The sequence below is a fragment of the Pristis pectinata genome, chromosome 30, assembly GCF_009764475.1.
Source record: "Pristis pectinata isolate sPriPec2 chromosome 30, sPriPec2.1.pri, whole genome shotgun sequence".
NCBI classification, from domain to species: domain Eukaryota; kingdom Metazoa; phylum Chordata; class Chondrichthyes; order Rhinopristiformes; family Pristidae; genus Pristis; species Pristis pectinata.
In genome coordinates this window covers 16,757,933-16,781,605 of record NC_067434.1, presented here as the reverse complement: position 1 = coordinate 16,781,605, position 23,673 = coordinate 16,757,933, and the positions used below count along the sequence as shown (strand labels likewise).

The following is a 23,673-nucleotide window of genomic DNA, read 5'->3' as shown; positions in this document are numbered from 1 at the left end:
ACATGCAGGTTGAATAAATGGGATGTTAGACCTTTACTCCTGTACTCAAATCTACTAGTAATGAAGATATCAGTCTTCGGTTATATAGGGCCCTGGTAAGATACACACCTAAAGAATTGTGTGTAGTATTCTTTTTATTTGGGGGGGGGGTTGGGGGGGGGGAGGTGGAATACAAATGCATTGCAGGTTCACTAGACTGTTTCTAGGGATGATGGGTTTGCCATAAAAGGAGAAGTGGAGTAGAGTATACATCCATTCTGGAGTTTAGAAGATAAGAGATCTCATTGAAGCTTGCATACAGCTGGTAAGAAATTTGCAAGTTGGATATTTTTCCCAAGGTTACATTCTGGAACTAGGGTTCATTCCCTTGGAATAAGGGCTAAACCATTTAGGAGTGTGAAATTTCTTTGCTTAGGATGGTGAATCTTAAGAATTCTTTATCCTGCAGAACTGTGGTGGCTTAGTCATTCAAGACTAAGATTGATAACTTTCTGGATATTGAGGTGTGTTGCAACAGTATGGGGAAAATGTTGGGTAGTTAAATGGTAAACTCTGATCTTGATGAATGGCACAACAGGCTCAAATGGCTTATTTGTCTTATTTTCGTTTGCCAGGCAATCATAACTTTTTTTTACTTTTCCACCTTTTGCTATCAGGTTCCTATTATTGGTGTATGTATTTAATGCTTCCTAATCCAATACACTGTTTAATATCTAATTAACTATCTTAATCCCTCAAAACTGTCTAGTTGCATTTATTTTGCATAGTGTCTATTCTACTTTTGCTACCTTCTTTTGGTGTGGGCGAGAAATTACGTGCAGACAGCTTTAAGTTCAACGAGACTGCCTCTGGGAGCTTTGGCTTGTTCAATGAGTTTACTTGGGCCTCTTCAACACCTAGCAGTGGGTAAAGAGTGAACCATTTGACTTTGTAGTACTACTACCACTGCTGCTGGTTGCTGCCACAGTCACATGTTCATGCAGACATTTGTGCTTTCCTTGGCATTCTCCAGAGAGAAATTGTTTTATGCCAGCTCAGTGGAAGGTAGGAAAGCTTCTTAACTGCAGCTGCATTTAGCATAGATTTATCATTATGGCAACTGCGTGTGTGCCGTAACTGAGGGCAGTTGAGCAGTTAGAGCTTTTGTAGCATGCTTTCACCTTTTAATTCAAATTACCTGCAATGGTTATTAAGGAATACACATACAGCTGGCTATCTGTTTAAATCATGCTTAATATCTGAGATCTCTCCATGGATTAGAATTCATTTACAATAATTCACTCGTGATTACTCTGCTTTATCTTTTGTCACAAAGCAAATTTTTGGTATCTGGATAATGCCACAAAAATAGCTTGATGCATACAGAGGTTTTTTATTTTATATTTAGTGTCTTTTACATTGGGTAGAATATAGGTATTGATTTGAATGGGCGTGCAGCAATGGCTTGCTTCTGATACTAGAGTGGCAACCTAGCAATCAAAAACTCAAATTACCACAATGAATTTCAAAACTGACTCAAACTTAATTTTTGAGCTGCAGAATGCTGTAAAACCCCAGGTTAACTTGTCGCCCTGGCTGGTTCAAGAGTAATTTGCAGGTGTGTTAGAAACTAAAATATATGCATAACTTTATAACTTTTGCTCTGTATCATCAGATTTTGTTGAAGATAGATTTAGCTAGTTTTATTTTTCTTTTGCTAATATTCTGAGGCTTTGGCCATTGGAGAGTAATGTAGTTACATTGTTGGCAAGGTGCTTAGTGCCTCCTATCCAATTCCTTGCTGGCTTAAAAAAGCTCTCTGTAAACTCAAGGTTATGTATTACGTTTGACAAGCTATGCCTGGAAATAAAAATGAATTTGGTTCTGTAAGTTCCCAAACAAGCTTTAAGTTGTCTTTGTGCCAGAAAAGTGAGGGAGCTTTTGGTCCATCTCAGCCTGTGTCTGTATTAAGTAAAATATAACTGCAAGGCTGACTTCCAATCTCTTTGACTTGGATTATGCTGATAGCGTAACTTGATGTAGATTTCCAGAGTTCATTGCTCTAAAAATCTAAATAATTTGGAATTCGTACATGGGTCACTTGACTTGGATTAGAGATAGTACCAACAGTGTATTTGCACTTGTTTAAAAACCTGTCCGGTTCACTAATGTCCTTCAGGAGAGGAAATCTGCCATCCCTTGTACAATCTGGCTTGTATGTGACTCCTGATCAATCCTGTGTGGTTTATTTGTAAATAGCCTTGCAAGCCATTCAGTTCAGCAATATCTTATTAGGGAAGGGCAATAAATGCTGACCTTGCCAGAGATGCTCAGAGCTTGAAAGATTAACTTAAAACAAACTTAGTTTGTTGTTTTTGCTTGATAATGGAAAGCTGTGTTCATGTAGGTGGAGCTACTGTCTGTTGTAATCGCAATGAATGGAGCGATCAGTGCTGTTGTACTAAATTTTTAACCATCAGTGGATCTGGCTGGACCACAGTGTGCTTCACTACCACGATTGCCTATGTGCATTCAAATGTCTCCTTTTAAAGTGCGCAGTGGTAGTTTGAGGCCATTTGTTTGGCTGCTGTATCTGCTCCTGTTTGTTCACTAAGTTAATCTGCGCCTCAGGATCCACTCACTTGTGACCATTGCCACATCTCCTAAGCTGCTGCTTTGATTAGGTTTTGGCTCCTGCACCAACTCTGAAATGGCCTAAAGCACATTCTCATTTGCATCTTTTTCTGAGCAACTGGTACACTACCCCTTCTTGATATTCTGCAGAATTCTTAAGTTTGACAAGTTTATTCTCCTCCTAGCATCTCTTTCCTACTGTCTAACTCATAGGGTTGCTCTTGTTGAATTCCATGCCCATTTATGACTTGAGCTTTGGCAACAGATGCTCCTCTTGCCTTTTGAACAGAAATAGAGGTGAGCCAAAGATCTAATGATAGTGGCAAACTTAAGGGAAAGTTGTGTTCGTGGAGCTGGATTTGCTGTCTGTTGTAATTGCAATGGATAGAAGTGATCAATGCTGTTGTGGTACTAAATTTATAACTGGTTTAGTCATCCATCAGAAGACCTGGCTGAACTAAAGTGTACTTCACTACCATGACTGCCAATGTGCATTCAAGTGTCTCTGTAAATGTGTGCAGAGGTAGTTTGAGGCCATTTGTTTGGCTGCTGTCTGCTCCTGTTTGTCCCTTAAAATGGAGAAATTACAGGACTAAAAGCTTTCAAATCTCATGCACTTATGTTCCAGAAGTGTCTGCAACAATGGTGGCATTAAGTGATCTTCAAAATTACTGTGGATTATGGAATAGTTGGAGGATATTTGTAGTAAATGTAACAATTGTTCTGGAATTTTCTTGGAAGGATGAGGGAAGAGTGCAAATAGGAGAAAATAGAATTATTGACCAAGAGTCAGCATTGGCTTCATAAAAGGGAAATTCTTTGTCAACTAGTTTTGTTTGTGAATGTATCTAGCATGATAAGGAGCAAAACTATATGTGGTATAATGTGAAAGGAGCACACAAAAGGATGGAATTTACTTATAATTGGTTTGCCAGTCTCTCTTCTGTAGGAGGGGCGTAGGCCATGACTAGGCTGTGGCAATTTACAAGTTGTATTGAAACGGATGAAATGATGGATATGTTGTATTCTTTGCTGGTCATACAGGCTAGCTGGAGGGAAGACTAAAGACATTCTTAAAGGAAAAAGACAGGCTAATGAAGTGGATAAGAAGGTAGATAGATTATAATGTGGGAAAATGAGAAGTTATTTTTAAATGTTGGTGTACAATGGAATATTAGTAATTCATGAAATGCAGCAAGTTAAGAACCACAAGCTATTGGGAAGGATTATTTATGTTGATTTTTGTAAGTTGGCATGCAAGAATAGAGAAGCTCTCTGCAATTGTGTGGGATTTTTGTGAGCCCACATCTGGATTACTCAGTTTTGATCTCCCAGGAAGGATGTATCTGGGAGGCAGTGTGGCTTTGGTTCACCAGGATGAGCTGATTTGATTGAAACCTGTAAGATTCTGTCTAGGTGAATGCCGAGTGCCTGTTTCCACTGACTGGGGAATCTAGAGCTAGTGGGTATGGTGTCAGGATCAAGAAATTTCTCTAATCAGATGATGGTAAATATTTCAATTCTCCAAAGGGCTGTGAATGCTCAATCATTGAGCATATTCAAGAGTTAGATTTTTGGTCACTAAGGGAATTGAGGGATGTGAAGATTGGTTGATAAAGTGGTCATGATGTAAGATCAGCCAAGATCTTGGTGAGTGGTTGAGCTGGCTAGACTAATGGCCTACTATTTTTGCGATGATGTAATTGGAGGCATTTATTACTGATGTAGGAGAGTGGTGTGGAGGTTCTGGCTGCCAGTGGAACTGCTGAGGGCTTGATGTGCATTGTGTAGTGTTACGTACCAGCAACAAAAGAAACACACTGAGTCATGTATAAGTGTTTAAAAACTATTTTATTAATAACTACTTATAATAAGGAAAATAAAAGTAAAAATGTTAGATCTTAAACATTAACCCCAAAAACTAAACTCGAAGTGTGTGTGGCAAATTCCCAAACTCCAAGTCCAGGAATAGTTCTCAAAGTTCAGTTCAGCAAGCCATAAGGTGAAACGTGAGCAAAGGCTTCTGCAAAACCACCGTTGACTGAAGACAAAATGTAGAGAGAAAATTAATTACGAAATCCAAATGTTCCATGATGGAACCCATATGACACCTTAGTGTCTACTCAGCAGTGACTACTCCACCGCTTTGTTCCGAAGCATCTGCCACCCTGAAAGGCCATCCACACAAATACCTGTTTCCTTCTACAGGTTAATGACAAAGTGGACTCCACTGGATTATTCCAAAATTCCATACGTGGATTGTAGTGACAGGCACAGTTATTGTTTTTCATCCATCAATAGAGACTAGCAGGCCCCACCCTCCCCCCACCAAAAACATCATTACGTCCTTATCTTCTGTTGTTGTCATCACGCCCCACACACACACACTACTGTACTATTCCTTAAAGGGACACTCACCAATAGTAACTTAACCCGTAACAGTAGAAACAGTATTTTTGAGTCCTCTCTGTACATTTAGTTGTTTTGAAGGATCCAATATTTTGTGAATAATAAACTACAAAACATATCATAATTGAAAGTGGGAGAATCCACTGTTGATAGTGGTCTGAAACATGCAGTTGACCATTGTTGGAAGAGTGTGGTGTGGACAAGACCTTTGGAAGCAGTGGTTGGAGGAGGTATAGAGTGACTTGATTTTGTATTTAATATGCAGCAGGGCATAGCGCAGGAAGAGGTTGGTGTGGGCGGGCTGATTGGTGAACAGATTTTTGTGTGGGGTAGAGTTTGACAATTCATGCAGTGGTGTTTGGGAGGTTGCAATGAATATTAGCACCCTTGGCTCCTTTATCAAACCTGGAACCAAAGATGGTTTTCCTTTCACTTGACACTTGCTCTAGTTATGGTGTAATGTTGGGTTATGCTTCATTCCTATAAACTAAACAGTATTGTAGACATCTGTGAATAAAAATGTCACCACAGAAAGATGTATGGCCTAAATGAACAGTATTGTTAGAGTTGCTATTAATTGTCATTTTATTTGTCTGGAATGTGATGGTCTGAATCATGTGATGGCTCTTGCAAGTCAGTGCATGGAATCTTTGTCAAGATGCACCTTTCAACTTATAGTTGAGGTTTCTGGCCACCACTGCACCTTTAAAAACATTCATTATTTTCATATACATGTTACAATGGGTATAGAGTAAATGTGAATATTTGAATAGCTCTGTAACAAAACTGTTTTGAAATATACTTGGGTCATTGCAGAGCTCTGTACATTTTGCATTCTACTTCCATTTTCAATCTCTACTATTCATCTTGTTGAATGAGCTTGATTTTAATTCCATTCAAAAAATCTCTCTTCTATCGCTTTGTTTATAAAATAGATAAAAACCATTTAATGCAAGAGAAAGACTTAACTTTCTAGTTTTAAGAACTAATTTTCAAATCAGCATTTAAATTTGTAGTACTGGAGCTTTTTCATAGCATATTTAGGTTAATAAAGCTTAGTTTCATGAGTCAGTAAATCTACCAGTTAATGGCCTAATGGTCTTCCTTTCAGTGCCACTAATGTCTCTCGAGTGGTGGTTACCATGATACAACTCATTGAATCCAGGCATTTGTACTCTAAGCCTGCTGTCTCACCCAACACGAAGACTTGGAGGTTCTTTCTTAGTGTTGGATTCATTTCAATTTGATCATCTCGCCATTAATGCTGTTTTGTAAAGCTGGAAGAAGCAAATTCTTTGAACTAGCTATTGCCCATCCAAAATTTCAGTTAAAAGACAAACTTCTGACATTGCTTTTCATTTGCCATAGTAATTTCTTCTTTCATTGGCCATCTTTAAAAATCATCTATGACTTATCGACATTTAGCTTTCATCATAAAGTGAGCTATGCTTGGCATTCCAAGCAATTTTTTTTGGCAAGATCGGATCCAGCGTGTAATGATTGAACTGGGTATAAAGAGTCTACATCCTCTTGGTCTTTGGTTGGCCAAGAAGCATAGTACAAAGTGAAAGCGCAGTTAGGAATCGGCAACATCCATGACAATGAGGGGAAAATATCACAATGCCACTCACAGTCGTGAGGTAGTGTGCATGCATCATTTGGAATTGCTGGCATGGCATAGGGCTTTGCATTGTTCTTTTAAGTATCTGGTTTTAGAATCTCCTCTTTAGCTCTTATACAATTTTGGCATGTTTTATTTTCATTTGGGGTTGAATGATAAAGAAATGTCAGGCTACCAACTGCAGTTATTGCTCATAATCTGTGAAAGTAGTTCAACACTTGTGTACAAAGCTTCTAACATCCCAACTCAAGTTTTTAGTTTTTGTTTGTTTACTGGGCCTGGTTATTACATAAGATTTGTCCAAGGTCCTGGGTAGTTTAAGGTAATGACTGAAGTTTCTGATGCAAAGTAGTTGAAGGGTTATTATTTCTTGCCAAACATACTCCATTGGAGTTTGAATGTCATCTAAATTTCTAAGTAATGTAACATGAGTAATGTTAACTAGTCCCCAGAACAGTGAATGCCAAAACTAGATATTCACTTCAAAGCCAAAGATTGAGGTTGCATTTAAGTGGCAGTGGAGGAAATGACCAGTATTGGCAGTGCTGACGCCCCCACCAGACCTAAGTTAATATTCTTGTACTAGCGCTGTTTTCAAAACTGATTTGCACTTCCTTTTTTTATATTGTCACTGTGCAGGAAGATGTTTGTTGGTGGACTCAGCTGGGAAACAAGCAAGAAAGATTTAAGGGACTACTTTTCTAAATATGGAGAAATTGTAGACTGCGTAATCAAAATGGATCCTGTGACTGGGCGTTCGCGAGGATTTGGGTTTATCCTCTTCAAGGATCCTGAAAGTGTAGAAAAGGTAGGATTTGGTATTCACTGCCAGTTTTAACCTGACTTCATTCAGGTTAAATGAGGAAACCTGACTTCTTAATTCAACTGTGACACTGCATAAGGTTGAACAGCAGGGTTTTTTTTGTTTTCATTTTACTTGCTCCCTTCTTCAGATTCACTGATGCCAATGCTATTCTTTACCCAGGATGGTGGATAGACTATCTCTTCCTGGTTGTTTGCCCAAATCACTTGAGCATATTATTTTAACACACACCATCTGTTCACCACATCTTTCTGTAGGGTGAAGTTGCACTGCAAATTTTACAAGGTATGAAAAATAAAATTACATTTATATTCTGCCATTATATGACTGGGCATGCAAAGTATTCAAGTTCATTTACTTTTTTGGCCAAATGTAGCTGCCAGGTTGCTCAAGGCAGAGTATAACAAACAATGAGATGAATAATTCTGATATTTTTTGTTGTTGAGAGAAATGACTGCAATACCAAGAGAATTGCTTCTGTTGGCTATTACACCATCTGTTACCTACCTAAAGTTGGTTAAGAATGGATGACTGATGCTTCCAACAATGCAGCACATCCTCAGTGCTCCAGTTATGTGCTCAAGTCCCAGTGGAGCCTGAACCCACAACTGTTTGATTACCAAGGGGAGTGTGCTACATTTATGAGAATACTGACCATTTTAAAGAGATGTCATGGGCACATGTCCATGTGTCAATCACCCAGGGGATTCCTCAGATCCCACTAGGTGTTTCTCTTTGGACTCCTCCGTTTGTTCAGAGACCAGTTAAAAGCATTGTTGTTGTCTTTGATGGTTCTCATGCATTTATTGGGCTTTTGGCTTATTAACTAGAGTCCTGCATTACAAAGTAGATAGGAATTGCGGTTGTGCTGCAGTGGGCAGGCAGCAGAATCCTTTTTTTGGGATGACAACTCTGGCTATGAGTCATTGGCCTAGGAATTGAACGTTGTGGTTCTAAATAAATGTTAAATTGATTTTCCCTTTTAAACTAATCAGTGAGTGCAAGCCTTATTCAGACTTACTTTGTAAAAAAAAAATCCATAATTGAAATTTCAAATCGATATGCTATCACCTTGTATTTCCCTCTCCATTACATGTTTTTTAAAAATTAAATAAAAGGTCTCCTGAGGTGGTGACGCAAAGAAAATTTATATGGTTAAGCTTGAAAATGCCAATTTTTGGAATCTGAGAGTTTCTAGTCCCAGGGCCTGATTGGGTGGGAGTTGGGGTGGAAATAACACTTGGTAACACATACTGGACTATAAGTAACACTTGAGGACCAGATCTGATCAGTTTTTGCATGTCAAATTTTGCATAGGGAGTAAATAATCCACTTGTGAATTTGGTTGACGTTTTCTGTGGAACTTGCATTTACCAATCTGTGTTACAACATGACATTATCCAACACTTGAACTTTAAAGATTTTTGTATTATACTGCTGTCGTATGGTTAAAAGTACATTAATAATTTTTTGTTGAAAATGCTGGTAGACTTGGTGTTTGCAATCTGTTGGTGAAAATTTCTATTTATCTTAGCATTTTAAACTTTTCTGATTTTGTTTTTGTTTATTATTCCTTACTGGCCAGTTTCTAACTTGTGATTATGCTTACTCACTTCTAGTTTCTCTGTATGGTGTATCCTTAGTCCTGATACCATTCTGATTGAATTGCACTACATTCATTGTAGGCCAGTATATCATTCCTTTGGTGATCTCAAACATAGAGACCAGTTTGAATAGTGAGTTGATTGCTGGGTGATGTGTTTTTGTTGAATAAGGGAGAATTGTTCAAATGTTGAAAGGTTTTTGCATTTGGCCATGTTGGTATTGAAGTTGGTTTGAAAGGAAGCATTTTTGATGATACTACACCCCTTTGCATATTGATCGAGATTGTATTTGGGTCTTCAATTGGTGCTTGAAAAGCATGCCATTTTAACATGGTATTGGGTGTTACTGCTACAAGTGTCATAGTTGCATTTGGGAGCACAATGAAAGGGGCTTGGGGAAGTGAGCTCTTCACCAGAGCAACATGTTGGAGACCAGCAGAGGAAAAGTAAGAATGTTTTTAAAATGCAGAAAGCTCTCAGCCAGTATTTCCAGCTATAAATGTTAATTGTTCTTGAAAGCTGAAATTAATTTTATTTGCTAATGTTTTGAAGGATTGTGAAGGTGACTTGTAGGAACTATTGCAATGCAGTTTTGTCTTGAAGACTTTCATCAGCAATGTATAGTATTTGCGAACTGCATTCTGCCATCAAGTTTTTGACTTATTGGCTCACTACAACAACCTGTATTTGAATGTGGGTCTCTGCATTGTCCTCAATTTTCCTGTGGAAAGGATGTAAAACATACTGTTTGGTGGGGTGGGGGGGGGCTAGAATCAGTGGAAGAAGTTTATACTATAGAAGCAGATTGTAATCCCAAGCAGATGCTTTCATTCTGAGAGCTACAGTAAATGCTATACATTTTGTAGCATATTTGCTTAATGGATCATCCAGATCACAGCAACACTTATTTAATACTCTTGAGGTTAAAATGGTCGAGAGGTTTCATAAAGTGCTAGTTCTGGCAACCCATTACATGACACCTCTGCCTTTAAATGCAGTAAAGAGCTTGTTCACTAATCCCATGGTGAGGAACACCATGGATGCTGTTTGCTCTAGACTGTGATCAGTTGAGCTTTGAAACTAGACCAGGATAGCTGTAACTCGCTGTATGTAGGGAAGGCAATTGTTATATGTGTAATGTGAAACAAAAATTTTAAGCAAATGCTTGGGTATTCGCATCAACTAACATCTGGAATCCTTTGTTAAGTGATAATAAAACAGTGGTTTTTAATGAAAAGAATATTGTGTTTTGAAGATCTAAAAGGTAGGTAAAGAGGAGCCCAGAAATGTATTTGGATAAAATATTGGTTTTTTTCTACTCCATCCTCTGCAATAGAGGTCAATATTCCATTTGCCTTAATTACTTGCTATACCTGTATTGTAACTTTCTGCATGTGATAAGATAAGGATGTGGGGTGGAGTACTGTAAGCGGATGGGTTAACAAAGGGTTTTTTTTGAGTTGGCAAACAGTTATTCAGTGTGCTTACAATCTATAGTAATAACTGATGAAGGAACGAAGTCATGTATACAAAGGTAGAGGCACAAGAGGTTGCAGATGCTGGAATCTGGAGCAAGAAACAAACTGCTAGAGGAAGTCAGTGGGTCAAACAGCATCTGTGGTGGCACAAATGGTTGACGTTTCGGGTCAGGAACCTGAATCAGGATCAGTTTTTGTATCTTCAGTTGCCAAAACAATGCTTTAAATCTTTAACAAATCTTTTGCTGGTATGAACTAATGTGTGGCTTGTCAATTAATTTGGTAATGTTGCCTCCGATCCATCACATCAGGGTGTTCCTGATAAATGCCCTGAAGTATTTAGCCATTGATGAGATGTGGATATTTCCCATCACTGTCCGTCTGATTTCTCATGAAGGTAGTGATAAACTGATACCTTGGGATGATTTGGTGCTTCTGAGAAGATGCTCCCATTTAGGTCTGGTGGTGAAGACTTAGGAGTTAATTTCCATGTTTTTGTTCCCAGGCTGCCATTGATGTTTGATGCTGAGAGAGGCTGGGCCTAGCACTAGGAATGAAATCCTCAAACAGCTGCAAAGCTGAGACATGTGAATGCATTGAAACAAAGATGAATTCTATCCTCCGTTTTTAAAGAAGGCACTTCTACGAGTTTGATATTTTGGATTTTAAGTGTGAAATGTTGTGTGGGATTTGAAAATGATCTAGGGTCTCAATTAAATAAAAAGAATGACAAACTAGTGTAGTGGCAAGCTCTTCAACTTAGAGTTCAGCTTGGAAGTTGGAAGATAATGTGAAACTACCAGTTCACTGATAATGCTTGTACTGATTTTCCCTTCAATCTTGGCTTGTTGGTCAAATAAACTTAATTTGTTTGTTCTGCTGTGGTTTTGCTAACATCAGGCAAGCCTTAAAACTGATTTCTGGGCAGCATTGTCACTTATTTTATATAATTCCTTTGGGTTGAGTGCTGATGGGTTTAGTCATTCTGTGATGGCCATCCATGCACGGAAATAATATGGCAGCTTAGACAATGCCAGAAACTGGATGTACATGAATTTGGCCTGTCTGCCCAGTCAGATGACATCCATCCTGTTTTGCCATAGCTATCCCTGTACTTTGAATACTTGAGCAACCAAAAGCTTCAGAATCGAAGAGGGCAAAATTGATTGTGAAGAATTAAATATGACTTGGTTTACAGCTGTGTACTAAATTAATATTCATAACTGCATTTCAATAGTTCTGAGAATGCAAAAATTGATGAAAAGTGAATGGAAAAACTGACCATTTAGTACTGTGGATGCTAGGCTGTAGCACTGTTTTGACAGCTGTGTGAAGATGCAAGAACAAATTGCAGTCCAAGTTAATATCACATGCCTTCAATTATCTTGAAAGGGATATTGGTCTCTAGTCAGAAGACTTTAATAATGTATGTATCTAGAAAAAATAGGAGTGAAGGATTGAGAGGTTTTGGTGTTCAGAGGGATCTGGTTGTCCCTCTGTATCAAACACGGAAAGTTATCATTTTAGGAACACAAGAAATTAGGAAGTCTATTGATATTTGGGCTTTTATTGCAAGAAGACTTAAGTACAGGAATGAAATACTTTCCTACAGTTGGATTCCTGGTGAGTCCACATTGAGAATATTATTTGCAAATCTGCCCCTTGCACCTCCCATGTTAGAAAGGACATATTTTCCATAGAGGGGAGTGTAACAATGAGTCACCAGATTGATTTCAGGTTTGTGGAGAATTTAAACACACTGGGCCTATACTCCCAAGTTTTAGCAGAATGAGAGCTGCTGTAATTGAAATGTACAAAATTCTTATGGGGCTTAACAGGGTAGACATGGAGTCGATGTTTACCGACTGTTTAGAACTAGGAGTCAAGGTCTCAAAATAGGATGGTGATAAGAAACTTCTTTACCCATAGGATAGTGAATCTTTGGAATTTATTCAAGAAGGCTGTGTGGGCTAAGTCACTGAGTATATTCAAGAAAAAGATTGATAGCTTTTTAATATTAAGAGGGATAGTTGGTTAATACAGGAAAATGATAGAAGTAAAAGGTCAGCGATGATCTGGTGGAGTAAGTATGAGGGGCTAAGTGACCAACTCCACCTATTAGTCAGTTCCCCAGTTATGACAGGTTTCCTTTCCTGAGAACTGATCGTAACACAAACTGTTTTTGGGACAGGGTCACCAAAACAAGTGTGATGGGAGAGCAAGCAGGCATGGGAAGAGTGGCCACCAGCGGCCTTGGTGAATGGGCAAGTGAGTCTGATCAGAGCTCCAACTTCTGCTTGGTTCAATTCAGCCCCCTATTTGTTGTGGCTTTGGCAGGAGGTGGGGGGTGAGGTTTGGGGAGAGAAGGAATGCAGAAATGCCCCATTCCCACCTGGCAGAAGGTGCCTGCAGCCAGCAAATCCATTCCCATTCGTCCTGTTGGTCTCCCAAATGCTCATTTGTATGTACGGGGTGTCCATAAGTCAAGTGTTTGTAACCCAGGGAAGGATCCATATTATTTGTTTTTTAAGGTTGCTTGTAAGATATACTGCGAGATTAGGGGGAGGGAGTGTGAGTGTTATTCAATAAAGTAATTCTCTTTTCAAAAAAAAATATTTTTCCAGGGATTTCAGAATTTAAAAAATTACATGTAAATTTGATTTTGCTGATTTAAATAAAATAACTTCAGGTAACCAGATTAATTCAACGAAAGCATTATATATGTCTTTTGTTTTAACATTCAGGTATTAAATAAGGAACACAAACTTGATGGAAGAGTTATTGATCCCAAGAGAGCCCAGGCAATGAAGGGCAAGGAGCAAATCAAGAAAATCTTTGTGGGTGGGTTGGATCCTGACTGTCCAGAAGAAAAAGTGAGAGAATACTTTGGAACCTTTGGAGAGGTAAGATCTTGGTTTACACTCAGCAAAAAGGTACATAAATCTATGTTTGTAATAAATGTATTAGCATTCACAAATTAATCTGGTGTGGAAACCCGTATCCACATAATTCAGGTCCAAGAAGATTTTTATCATAGTTTGACTGTATTCACCTTTTCCCAGCTGATCACTGTTGCCTGGTCTTTGCTATTACTGGGGCTTTGGTAATTTAACTTGATAATGATGTGGATGTTTCTTGAAGAATGTTGTTTGAATCCTGAGTTTTGTTGAACATCATAGCATAGGAAAGTAGGGCATAACAGAAAATCAGGTGAATTAAGTTATGTAGTCTCTTATGGATATGAGTTCCTATGAATGTAGATAGTGAGATTTTTGTAACACTCTGGGCAGACACTTGTTTTGGTTTAAAATAATTGTTCCACATGAATGTAAAGCCAGTTTCTATATCTTCCGGCCTATTATGAGTGAAGCAAGCTTGGTTATTGTTCTGTCCGGTCAAATTAAAGTTATGCTGGAAGAATTCTGGGTCAAGCGGCATCTCTGGAGGCAAGGGGATGGTCGATGTTTTGGGGCTCAGACCCTCAGGATTGAGAGTGTAGAGGGGAGATGGCCAGTATCTAGAAATGAGAGGGAGGGGTGAGACGGAGGCTGGTTGGTGGTAGGTGGAACCAGATGAGGGGGATGATGGGCAGGTGGAGCCGGTTGGGGTGAGGGGGGAGTGTTGAGATGGTGGCTAGTAGGTGATGGGTGGAAATAGAAAAGGGAGGGAAAAAAACATAGGAGATAGATTTGAAAAATGAGGTTGGTGGATTTGAAATCAATTTGAATAGGCGAAAGAAAATATCATTTCCAAAAGTTTGTCTTGGACCAACGTTGCCTGTGATGTAAAGGACTCCAAAATAATTGTTAAGGGAACAGTAAAGTTGTTTCCCCAAGGAATTTAGAATAAAAATAGTTATTTTTTTTCATAGATTGAATCCATTGAACTTCCCATGGACACCAAGACCAATAAAAGAAGAGGATTCTGCTTCATCACATTCAAAGAGGATAACCCAGTGAAGACAATTATGGAGAAGAAGTTTCATGATGTTGGAACAAGCAAGGTATAGCAATTTTCTATATTGGTGGTAATTAGTCATAATTGTACAGCACAGAAATGGGATTAGTGTAGGCCGAAGGGCCCATTTCCCTACGTTAGGTAATAAGTACTGATTTGTGTGTATGCTGTACAAGTGATTGACAAAGTACTAAAGAATCAATGAAAATCTCAACTGTTTTTATAAACCCCATTCATAATTGAAATATGTTTTCATATAATGTTGTTTCTAGTCAATATTCACAAATTTAATTGCTGTTATGTTTCTTTTCGAAGGTTGAAATCAAATTGGCTCAGCCGAAGGAAGTGTACCAGCAACAGCAGTGGGGAGGCCGAGGTGGATTCACTGGAAGAGGAAGAGGTAGAGGAGGTATAATGTATGGAGAACAGTGATCTTCACAGCAGGAAACAATTATTACATGCCATTATCTGTACAACTCTTTCCAGCCAGAGATTTATCGATGGTGGCAAATTTTGTGGTGTCTGCTAGCCATTGAGCTTCTTACCATGGCTTGGGAGAGCTGTGCAGCCAAACCTTGTTGGGGTGGTGGTGGAATGACAGCAATTTCCATCACACCCAACTAGGGTGAATTTAGAGCCTGCAAGGTCGGGACATTGTCACACATTGATTAAGAATAGACTTGTTCTACTGGCCTGAGTGCAGACCTGAGCTCTGTGAGTGGCTCGTGAGTTGTCAGTAAGCAGCTATGCTGCTTGCCCAACACCAGCCTATGCAGTCAGGCTCTCCATATTGAGCCATGGGCAATTCATTGTGGAGGGAACGCCAGCAGAAAGCAGGGGTTTGCACCAAGTTTGCAGTAGAGCAGTACGAAGTGATAGGAAAGATAGTTTGTGCCAGGTGTGTGGTGCAGCAATGGCAGGGGAGGGTGAGGTATGCGGATGTCTAGTTCATACTGGATTCCCTGCATGGTGTGCTGTCAGTAACACAGTTTTCTATGTAATGCTATAATAACCTCTCTCAGTGCTGATTTCTCTTGTGCCTGGGAACATAACCCAAGTGCAAGGCAAGGTATCAGTGTGTTATGAAATGTAAACACAATTTGTTATTTTATCACAACTTGCTGAACCCTAGCTGTGCTGGTGGGCATGGCTGCCACTACTGCAGTCAATTTACTTTTTTCCCCACTGATCTTTATTGCTTGGCTAAAGGGGCTGCTGATGGAATATTTACGTATAGAAAAGGCTTTCATTTAAATTACAAATCATGCCTTCAGAATGATCACACCTGCAGTCAATGGGCAACATGATCACCCATGCCGTCTTAAGTTTTTACTAAACAGGGTTCCATAAACAGCTGTGGGATGATTCAGATAGTTTCTCTGACTTGGTTGAATGCACGTTGGCCAAGAAGTGGGGAAAATCGATGATCATTAATAATCTTGCAGTCATCTGAATTCTCCATTTAATCTTTCTCTTGAAAGCTGTGATCACTGTCATTGTGGCTCTGGACACTATAACTCTACCTAATACTGTACTGGAATTTCATTTTGCACTATTTGCTGAGGTTCTGGATTATGGGATCAAATTCAGTCCTCTGCCTTGAAGTGAATGTATCAGCAACTCCATCAGTCTTGTGCTTTCATTCCTTCATCTTTTATTTGCCTTGGTAGCTTTCTGTTATTCATCCACTTAATTCACAACTGTAGTTGAGGATGAGGTAACTGGATTGCTGTTGTAAGGATAAAACATGGACTGTGCTACTATTGACATTTTTTTTCTGTCCACTTTGAATTGCTAACAGTTTTTTGTTCTCCCTTTTCTAGGACAAAGTCAGACCTGGGGCCAAAGCTACAACAGTAACTATTGGAACCCAAGTTATGGAAATTATAACTATGGCTATAACCAGAATTATGGTGGATATAGTGGCTATGACTACCCAGCATACAACTATGGCTATTATGGTTATGGACAGGGATATGGTGATTATAACAGTAAGTTTCAGAGACCAGGAGTAAATTCTCAATAGTTTACTTGACAAAATCCAGTAAGTAGTCCCTCATTCTGTCAGTCTGTTGAGTTGCCGATCTTGGCTAATCTGTTTTGGAGAAATATTTACAAAAGGAGTGGCAAAATAGAGAGTGACTTGCTTTGTCTCTCTAGCAGGTGATTTGTTATTCTTTAATAGTGAGTCACACACCTACCTGTAGAAATTACGTGGCCTGGAGAAACCTAGAAAGAATAGTTTTACCCCAAACTTTGCCTGGCTGATGGCTTACTGGGGAGGCAATTGGATTTCCAGATTGGTGTTAGATTATCTGCATTTGGACAGTGGTAGGTATAAACTAAATTTCTGTGTGTTTTCGTAACCACATCACACCCTAAAACACTCTGCAACCAATGAAATGCTTTTTTGGGGTATAGTTATGGTAATAGAGTAAATGCCTCCCAATTTGTGTACAGCAGTACCCCACAAACAGCGATGCATTTAATGACTTGATCATCCATTTCAGATATTTGCTGAGGAATAAGTATTGGCTAGGCCACTGGAGAACTCCTTGAACATAAGAAATAGGAGCAGGAGTAGGCCATCTGGCCCATTGAGCATGCTCTGCCATTCAATAAGATCATGGCTGAACTTCCGTGGACTCAGATCCACCTGTCTGCCTTTTTCCCATAACCCTGAATTCCCCTACTGTTCTTCTGCTCTTCCTCAGCTTTCCACCTGAGGGGAGTTACAGCTACCATGTAACATCTGTTCTAGATGACTGTGTCTCAGACAAGGTAACACAAGTTTATTACTGCATTGGAGCGCCAGCCTAAATATTATGCTCAGCCCTTGGGCTTGAACTCAAAACTTTAATTCTGAGGTGCACAAGTGACCCAATGAGCCATAGCTGATGTCTTCAAGTAGGATTGGTCTCACCATTCCCTTGGTCAGACAGAGGTTATTAGGCAGGGTTTTCATCCCAGATTTGCTATCTACCAGATCCTTTTATGGACATGTACTTGTAGGCAGCTGAGAATGAGATTGGGATTTGGTGCATTCATCAGGTTAGCGTGCTGAGTCCCAGCTCGCATTAAAACAGCTTTGTTTAGGTAGTGGGTGTCTGATCCCTGAGGAATTGTCAAGTAACAAGGGTTCTGTACCCTTCCTTTTGGCCTCCATATGCATTTCTTTGCTAGCATCCTGTGTCTTGGAAAGTGTGTAGTATTTCAGAAATCATCTTTTCTATTTTGTGATGGTGCCTTTTTGTATTACAAAGTAATTTTGGAGACGCTAGAATCCCAGAGTGACCTCTGGTGAAATCCTGAGATTTCCTTGATAATTATGTTCCCACAAAAAGAGAATGCTATCGTAAGACTACAATGAAATCCCCATAATTGTTGACCAGATAATCCTCCAGATTTGGTTGCTGAGTAAAATTGAAACTATATCTGCCTGTTTTGGGTGTATTTATTTAAATAGAATATATCCTTAGCCTAAGACGGTGGTTTGTGTGATGCTTTGGTGGAGCACTATATTGGAATTAACATACCCAGTGGTATCTTTGTCTGCACTTTCTTAAAAACAATAAAGAATAGAGGATGTTGGAAGAATATCTTGAAGTGAAATTTACTTTAAGTAGAAATGCCTGCTGCCAGCACTACTCTGCTGTTTAAAGTGGTAGAAGATATAACCATTTATATTTGAATGCTGAACTGATACAGGATAGAATGTACGCAAATTTAATCTGAAGGGAATTTGACTTTGATCCATAGTTCTGTGATCAGGAGAAGCAGATATCTCCATGCTATGAAGAATAAATGGAACCTCTGACACTGCAAACCTCTGCTACTGTATTTGATAAAGGAACAAAAGCTGGATGCAAGTCTGCCTTTTCAAAAACTAGCTGGTTGTTTGGAAAGTTGCAACTTGCAGTGTGTGTCATTTTTTAAAAAAAAGGACTTCAAAGAACTGGCTTGTAATGACAATATTCTCATCTGGCTGTCCTAAAGCACTCCTCAGCCAGTGAAGTACTTCTGAAATGTAGTTGCCATTGTGTAGGTAAGCTGTCAGCCACTTTACACATAGCATGCTATCAACAGCAGTAAAATAAATGGCTGTGGTTTGTTTCTGTGTGCAGTTGAGTGAATGTTGTGAGCTTCCTGTTTCTTGGAATAGTACAAGAGATTCTTTTAGATTATACACTGCCTCTGTTTAACATCTTATTTGAAGTATGGTACCTCTCACTACATAATTCAGTGCCGTACTTTAAACATTAACCTGGATTTTGCATTCCGAGTAGGGGCTTGGAACCCACTGGTTCCTTAATGGAGATGAGGTTGCTACCAGCTGAGCCAAACTGACACTTCTGGCAAAGGTTTTGGCTGAACAGCAGTTTAGTTCAAAAGGTAGTCAACAGCTTGAGAGTTGACAAATCCTTTTCTTCAACTAATTTTATTTTCAGGTCAACCAGGCACCTATGGTAAAGCTCCTAGGAGAGGAGGAAGTGGCCAAACTCAGTATAGGCCTTATTAGATGGCTTGGCTGTTCCGAAGCTCTCCAGGAACAAGGTAAAGCTGTGTTTCTTGGGTGTTTGAGGCCAGTTTGCACACTTAGAATTAAAAAGCTGGTTCACTGTTTCCTGAAATTGCCTTGTATTAACCCTTTTGCAGATACCCTAAATTCAATAAAAAAAAGACTCAAGTTCATCCGAAAGCTTCACTGTCCACTGACCTGAGCATACATTACAGTATCTGTAATATAATTTTCATTGGCTATCATTTGAAGGTTAGCCACCAAGTTTTTCCATTACTGAAGTCCACTTTAGAGCCTTAAATCTATGCTTCTGTGATGCCATGCAAAATGAGCTTGATTGCTATCCAAGTTCAGTAAATAAAGCACATGGATTTAAAATTGTCAGGTGTATTGAATGTGAGAAGAGGGTAGTGCTAGTCATGAACTTGCTGCCTGAAAGTGTGGTAGAAATACAGAAGTGAAGAGCTGGAGAGTGGGATTAGATTGAATAGTTATTTACTCTGGGCAGACACAACAAGTCCAACAGCTTCCTTCTGCACCACAAATATATCTCTGATCTATTTAGTGGAATGACAAGAATGATAGAGTTAAAAAGTCATCTTATTGAGGTCATGTAGTAACATTGAACCCTGATTTGCGAAGACCCAAACCCACCTTTCTTAGTTATTGCATTATGTATTTTAAAATAGTATTAAAATGTTACATGATTCTAATTTCACCAACTGTCCTTGTGGGACAAAGTGAATATTTTACTTGGGTAATGGATCCTGGTCAGCTGTGAGATTTGGGGTGGGGAAAGGAAGGAGAGGACAACATATTGTGCTCCAATTCACTGCAGATTTGTGGCCATCACTGATGACCTAATTTGGCTTCATATACTGCTCCATACTGAACTGCTTGGTTATTAGTGGAGCATAAATGATATTTACTTGAAATCATCTTGTAAGTATTTCTTTGAAAAAGCACTTTACTGAGCAAGCTAAAAGTTAATCTGTAGACTTCTGAAATGGGCAGTGGTTATCAGATTGTGAGATTTAAAGTCATCTGTTGCTTTTGTGTATTGTATTACCTTGACTATTTGTCTCCAGATTGAACTAGCTCTTTAATTTCTGTGCTTAATATTATCTAAATTCATAAATTGTTTATCTTTATGCTGCAGATATATAATACATTATTCTAAGCATTAAATATGGGTATAACTTTTTTTTACTCTTACTCCCATTTAGCTCTTTTTTGAATTTTTGCATAAATATTTACAGCAGTAAATTGTGTAAGGATAACCTAGAGATATTTGAACACTTAATGAGTAAAAGATCTCAGGTAATGTACCATAATGGGTTTTAAGAACATCAGAGCAACAGCCTGATAAGAATTCTACCAGTCTAATTCTGACTTGTACCGTTATGTTTGTACCTGCCAGTGGGAACTTCATTGCAGGCCATGTCACCATGACCACACGATTCGTACAAGCCTGCACATTGTGGACAGAATTCGAGATGCCCTGTGGTATGGTCTCTTCCAACCTTCTGTCTCACCATAAAGATTAAAGACAGTTTTTAAAAAAAAAAACTCTAATTATACACTTTCATTCACGCAGACATTGTTTTTCCTTTTTTAGATAAAATTATGTAGTCATATTTTCTTTACAGGCTCAAGTTAAGTGGTAATATAGCCATGACCTCCTGTTTCTTCAATGGATAAAGCCGTTCTTACAAGTTGTGCTTTCTTTTAGTAGTGTGTAATTTGGTAATGTACTACCAATTGCTAAATAATGCTTGCTTTTTTCTTTCTATAGCTCAGTAGTGATGCGTGACTGATGAATGTAATGTTAATGGACTTGTATATTTTTACAGCATCTGCAGTGTGTGATTATAGTTAATATTATTGTAAATGCAGTTGGCTTAACAACTGAAGGCTGGGCCCAAGAGCATGGAGGACTTGGGTAATTCCTTTGAAGATAACTACCAATCAAATAAAAATATAGTTTTGCTCATCAAACTAATTCCTTCCGCTAATCAAATATTGATAAAACGTAAACATGTCTCGGCCAGCCCAGTACTTCACATGGTTAGTGTCTGCTTTTATAAAGCTGAGGTTAAGGCTTAACCTCGTGGTTGTTCCTTCTGTTTTTCAGGCGGTGACAACTATTATAACAAGAGGGAATAGACATCTTTTGAAATCCTTTAAGTGAAGAAATCGGTCACAGATTTTTTTTTGCATTATGGGCAGTGTTGAATTTGGACTTTTTACTTTTTCCTTTGTAATTTTTCTTTTTAAATGCAAGTAATACTTGACTGTGACATTTTTTTGTAAAGGGGACAAAAGTTCTTGTGTAAAGTTTTTAAACTAATATAATGTACCACCATTTAGTTTTACTGCTGGTGAGCACATCGTGGATCAGTGTGGCAGATGTAAGGGGAAAATGTGTTTTTTGTTGTATGAGCTCTGTGAAATATTTCCATTTGTAACTCCTCCTGCGTGATTAAATAAAAACGTTTGTACATGTTCTTAGCATCTCCACTGTAGTCCTTCCTTTATCCTTGAACTCTTTGCTAACTCTAAAGTGTTCAAAGTTAATAGCACGTAAAGGTTTTTCTACAGCATTGATGTTGGATTGTAGTTTTACCCTACCACAGTTCTAACTGAATTTTCTCAACGTTTTTATGTTGGCTTTGAATAATCTGGGGTTTTCATTCGGAGCATGTCACTTGATCTCATTTGTAATGACATTTGATTTCTAGTTAAGAACAAGGTGGGGTGAGGCTTTCCTTAATTTAAAAAAAAATTAAGAACACTGCCTGGAAATGGACTGGGAACCATTGTACCATGGGTTGTCGCCATGCTTTGGTTTCAAGTTGTAGATTCATAAGAAAAGACCAGCAGGAATATACTAATGTCATATCCCCAGGACTTTGCAAAGCAATTGAACAAGAAGGGTAAAAGTGCTGGAAAATTGATGCAGGAATGTTATTTCCATAAATTATTGGGGGATGACTTGCTGGGAATGAAGAGATGGATAAACCTAAACAGTATAGGACCCAGAGAAACAAATTGTTTGTCGCAGCCTGAGTGCCCTCGGAGCTACAAATTGTTATCCATGGTGCACGCACAAACTGCCAGACGCTGCTCGGTGAGTGTGAATATTCTAGTCACAGTAGCAAAAAAGGAGGCTGCTGGCTCATTGAATTTATCCTGTCTTTCTGTAGAGCAGTCATTTATTCTATTTTCCTGCTTTACTTCTGTAGCCCTGCATTTACTTTAAATCTGTTTAATTTCCTTTTTGAATTGTCACCATGTGTGCCACTCTTGGAGGCAGAAGTTCTAGGTCATTATGATGCATTATTTATTTAAAAAAATACCTATCACAACACCTATCAGTTTCTTTTATCTTATCTAAATCTCTCGTAATCTGGGAACCAACAAATTAGGTGCAGGAGTAGACAATTTGGCCTTTTGGATCTGCTCTGCCATGTAATAAAATCATAGCTGTTTTGCCATATCCTCAACTCTTTCCTGTCTACCTGTGGGTAACATTTCACATCCATGCTTGTTGAAATCTGTCTACCTCTACTTAAAAATTTAAAAAAACTCTGCTGCTGCCCTGAGGGGGTTAAAAAGTTCCAAAGACTAAATCCTCTTGGGGTGGAGGGTGGGGAGAATGTCATTTGTCTGTCTTAACAGGATGACCTTTTATCTTTAAACAGTGACTCCCCCTCCCCCCTCCCCCCCCCCCAAAAAAAAAGTTCTGGATTCTCCCATGTAAAAAATAAATGACCAAAAGATCTTGTATTAGTCCAGGGTATTGGTTAAGTAAGCCTCAAAGTATTTCCATTGCATTAACAGCCTTCATTCTACAAAGAATTAAGTAGTGTACACAGTATTCCAGGTATACTCTCATCAATGCCCTTCTATAACGAGCATAACCTTTTTATATTCAATTCCACCTAGCAATAAATGATAACATTGTTAGCTTTCATAATTACTTGCTGTACCTTCATACTAGCCTTTCGTGAATCATGCATTGAAACACCCAGATCCCTCTGCATCTCAGAACTCCGCCATCTGCCATCTTTTAAATAAAATGCTTTTGTATCTTAGCTGACAAAATGAACAATTTCATCCTTCCCACATTGTACTGCATTTGCCAGATCATTGGCCGCTCAACTTATCTATATCCCTTTATTAGTCTCCTTATGCCAACTTCAAAACTTATTTTTCTACCTACTACTTGTATCATCTGCAAATTTAACAACCATATTAAATCTCCCTTCAACCCCATTTGCTCTGAAGGTGAAAGGTCCAACTTATCCAACCTAACTTTTTGTATAGGTGATATTAAAATATTTAGATGGTGTGCAGTAACTTAAACTTAAGCATGGAAACTGGTAATTCAGCTATAAAATCAAAAAAAAAATCTGAGGAGGTTAATAAATGACTCCAAATAGGTGCATTTCACAAATCACTGGTGTTTTAATGGTAGCACTTTTACAGCTGGAGTCTGAGATGAGTTTTCATTAGGTCTTAATGTTTGGTCTGGGTAATGATCCTACTTGCCCACTAAGTGTGTTTATTGCAATACATAATTTCACATTGTTCTTGATGTTTTTAGAATATTTCCAGAAAATAGCTGCCAATCAAACAGCAAAAGG

General features: G+C 38.7%; 1 protein-coding gene across 1 annotated transcript in view; it reads left to right on the top strand.

The window, feature by feature from the left end:
• LOC127584579 (heterogeneous nuclear ribonucleoprotein D-like) overlaps positions 1-21,542 on the top strand; it is a 29,261-nt gene extending 7,719 nt beyond the window's left edge. The window contains exons 4-10 of the mRNA XM_052041354.1: positions 7,283-7,451; positions 13,293-13,451; positions 14,420-14,551; positions 14,821-14,905; positions 16,329-16,496; positions 18,954-19,059; positions 21,159-21,542. Coding sequence (XP_051897314.1) covers positions 7,283-7,451; positions 13,293-13,451; positions 14,420-14,551; positions 14,821-14,905; positions 16,329-16,496; positions 18,954-19,024 — 784 coding nt within the window. The 3' untranslated portion in view covers positions 19,025-19,059; positions 21,159-21,542. The remainder of the gene's footprint in view (positions 1-7,282; positions 7,452-13,292; positions 13,452-14,419; positions 14,552-14,820; positions 14,906-16,328; positions 16,497-18,953; positions 19,060-21,158) is intronic.
• The last annotated feature ends 2,131 nt before the right edge of the window (positions 21,543-23,673 follow it).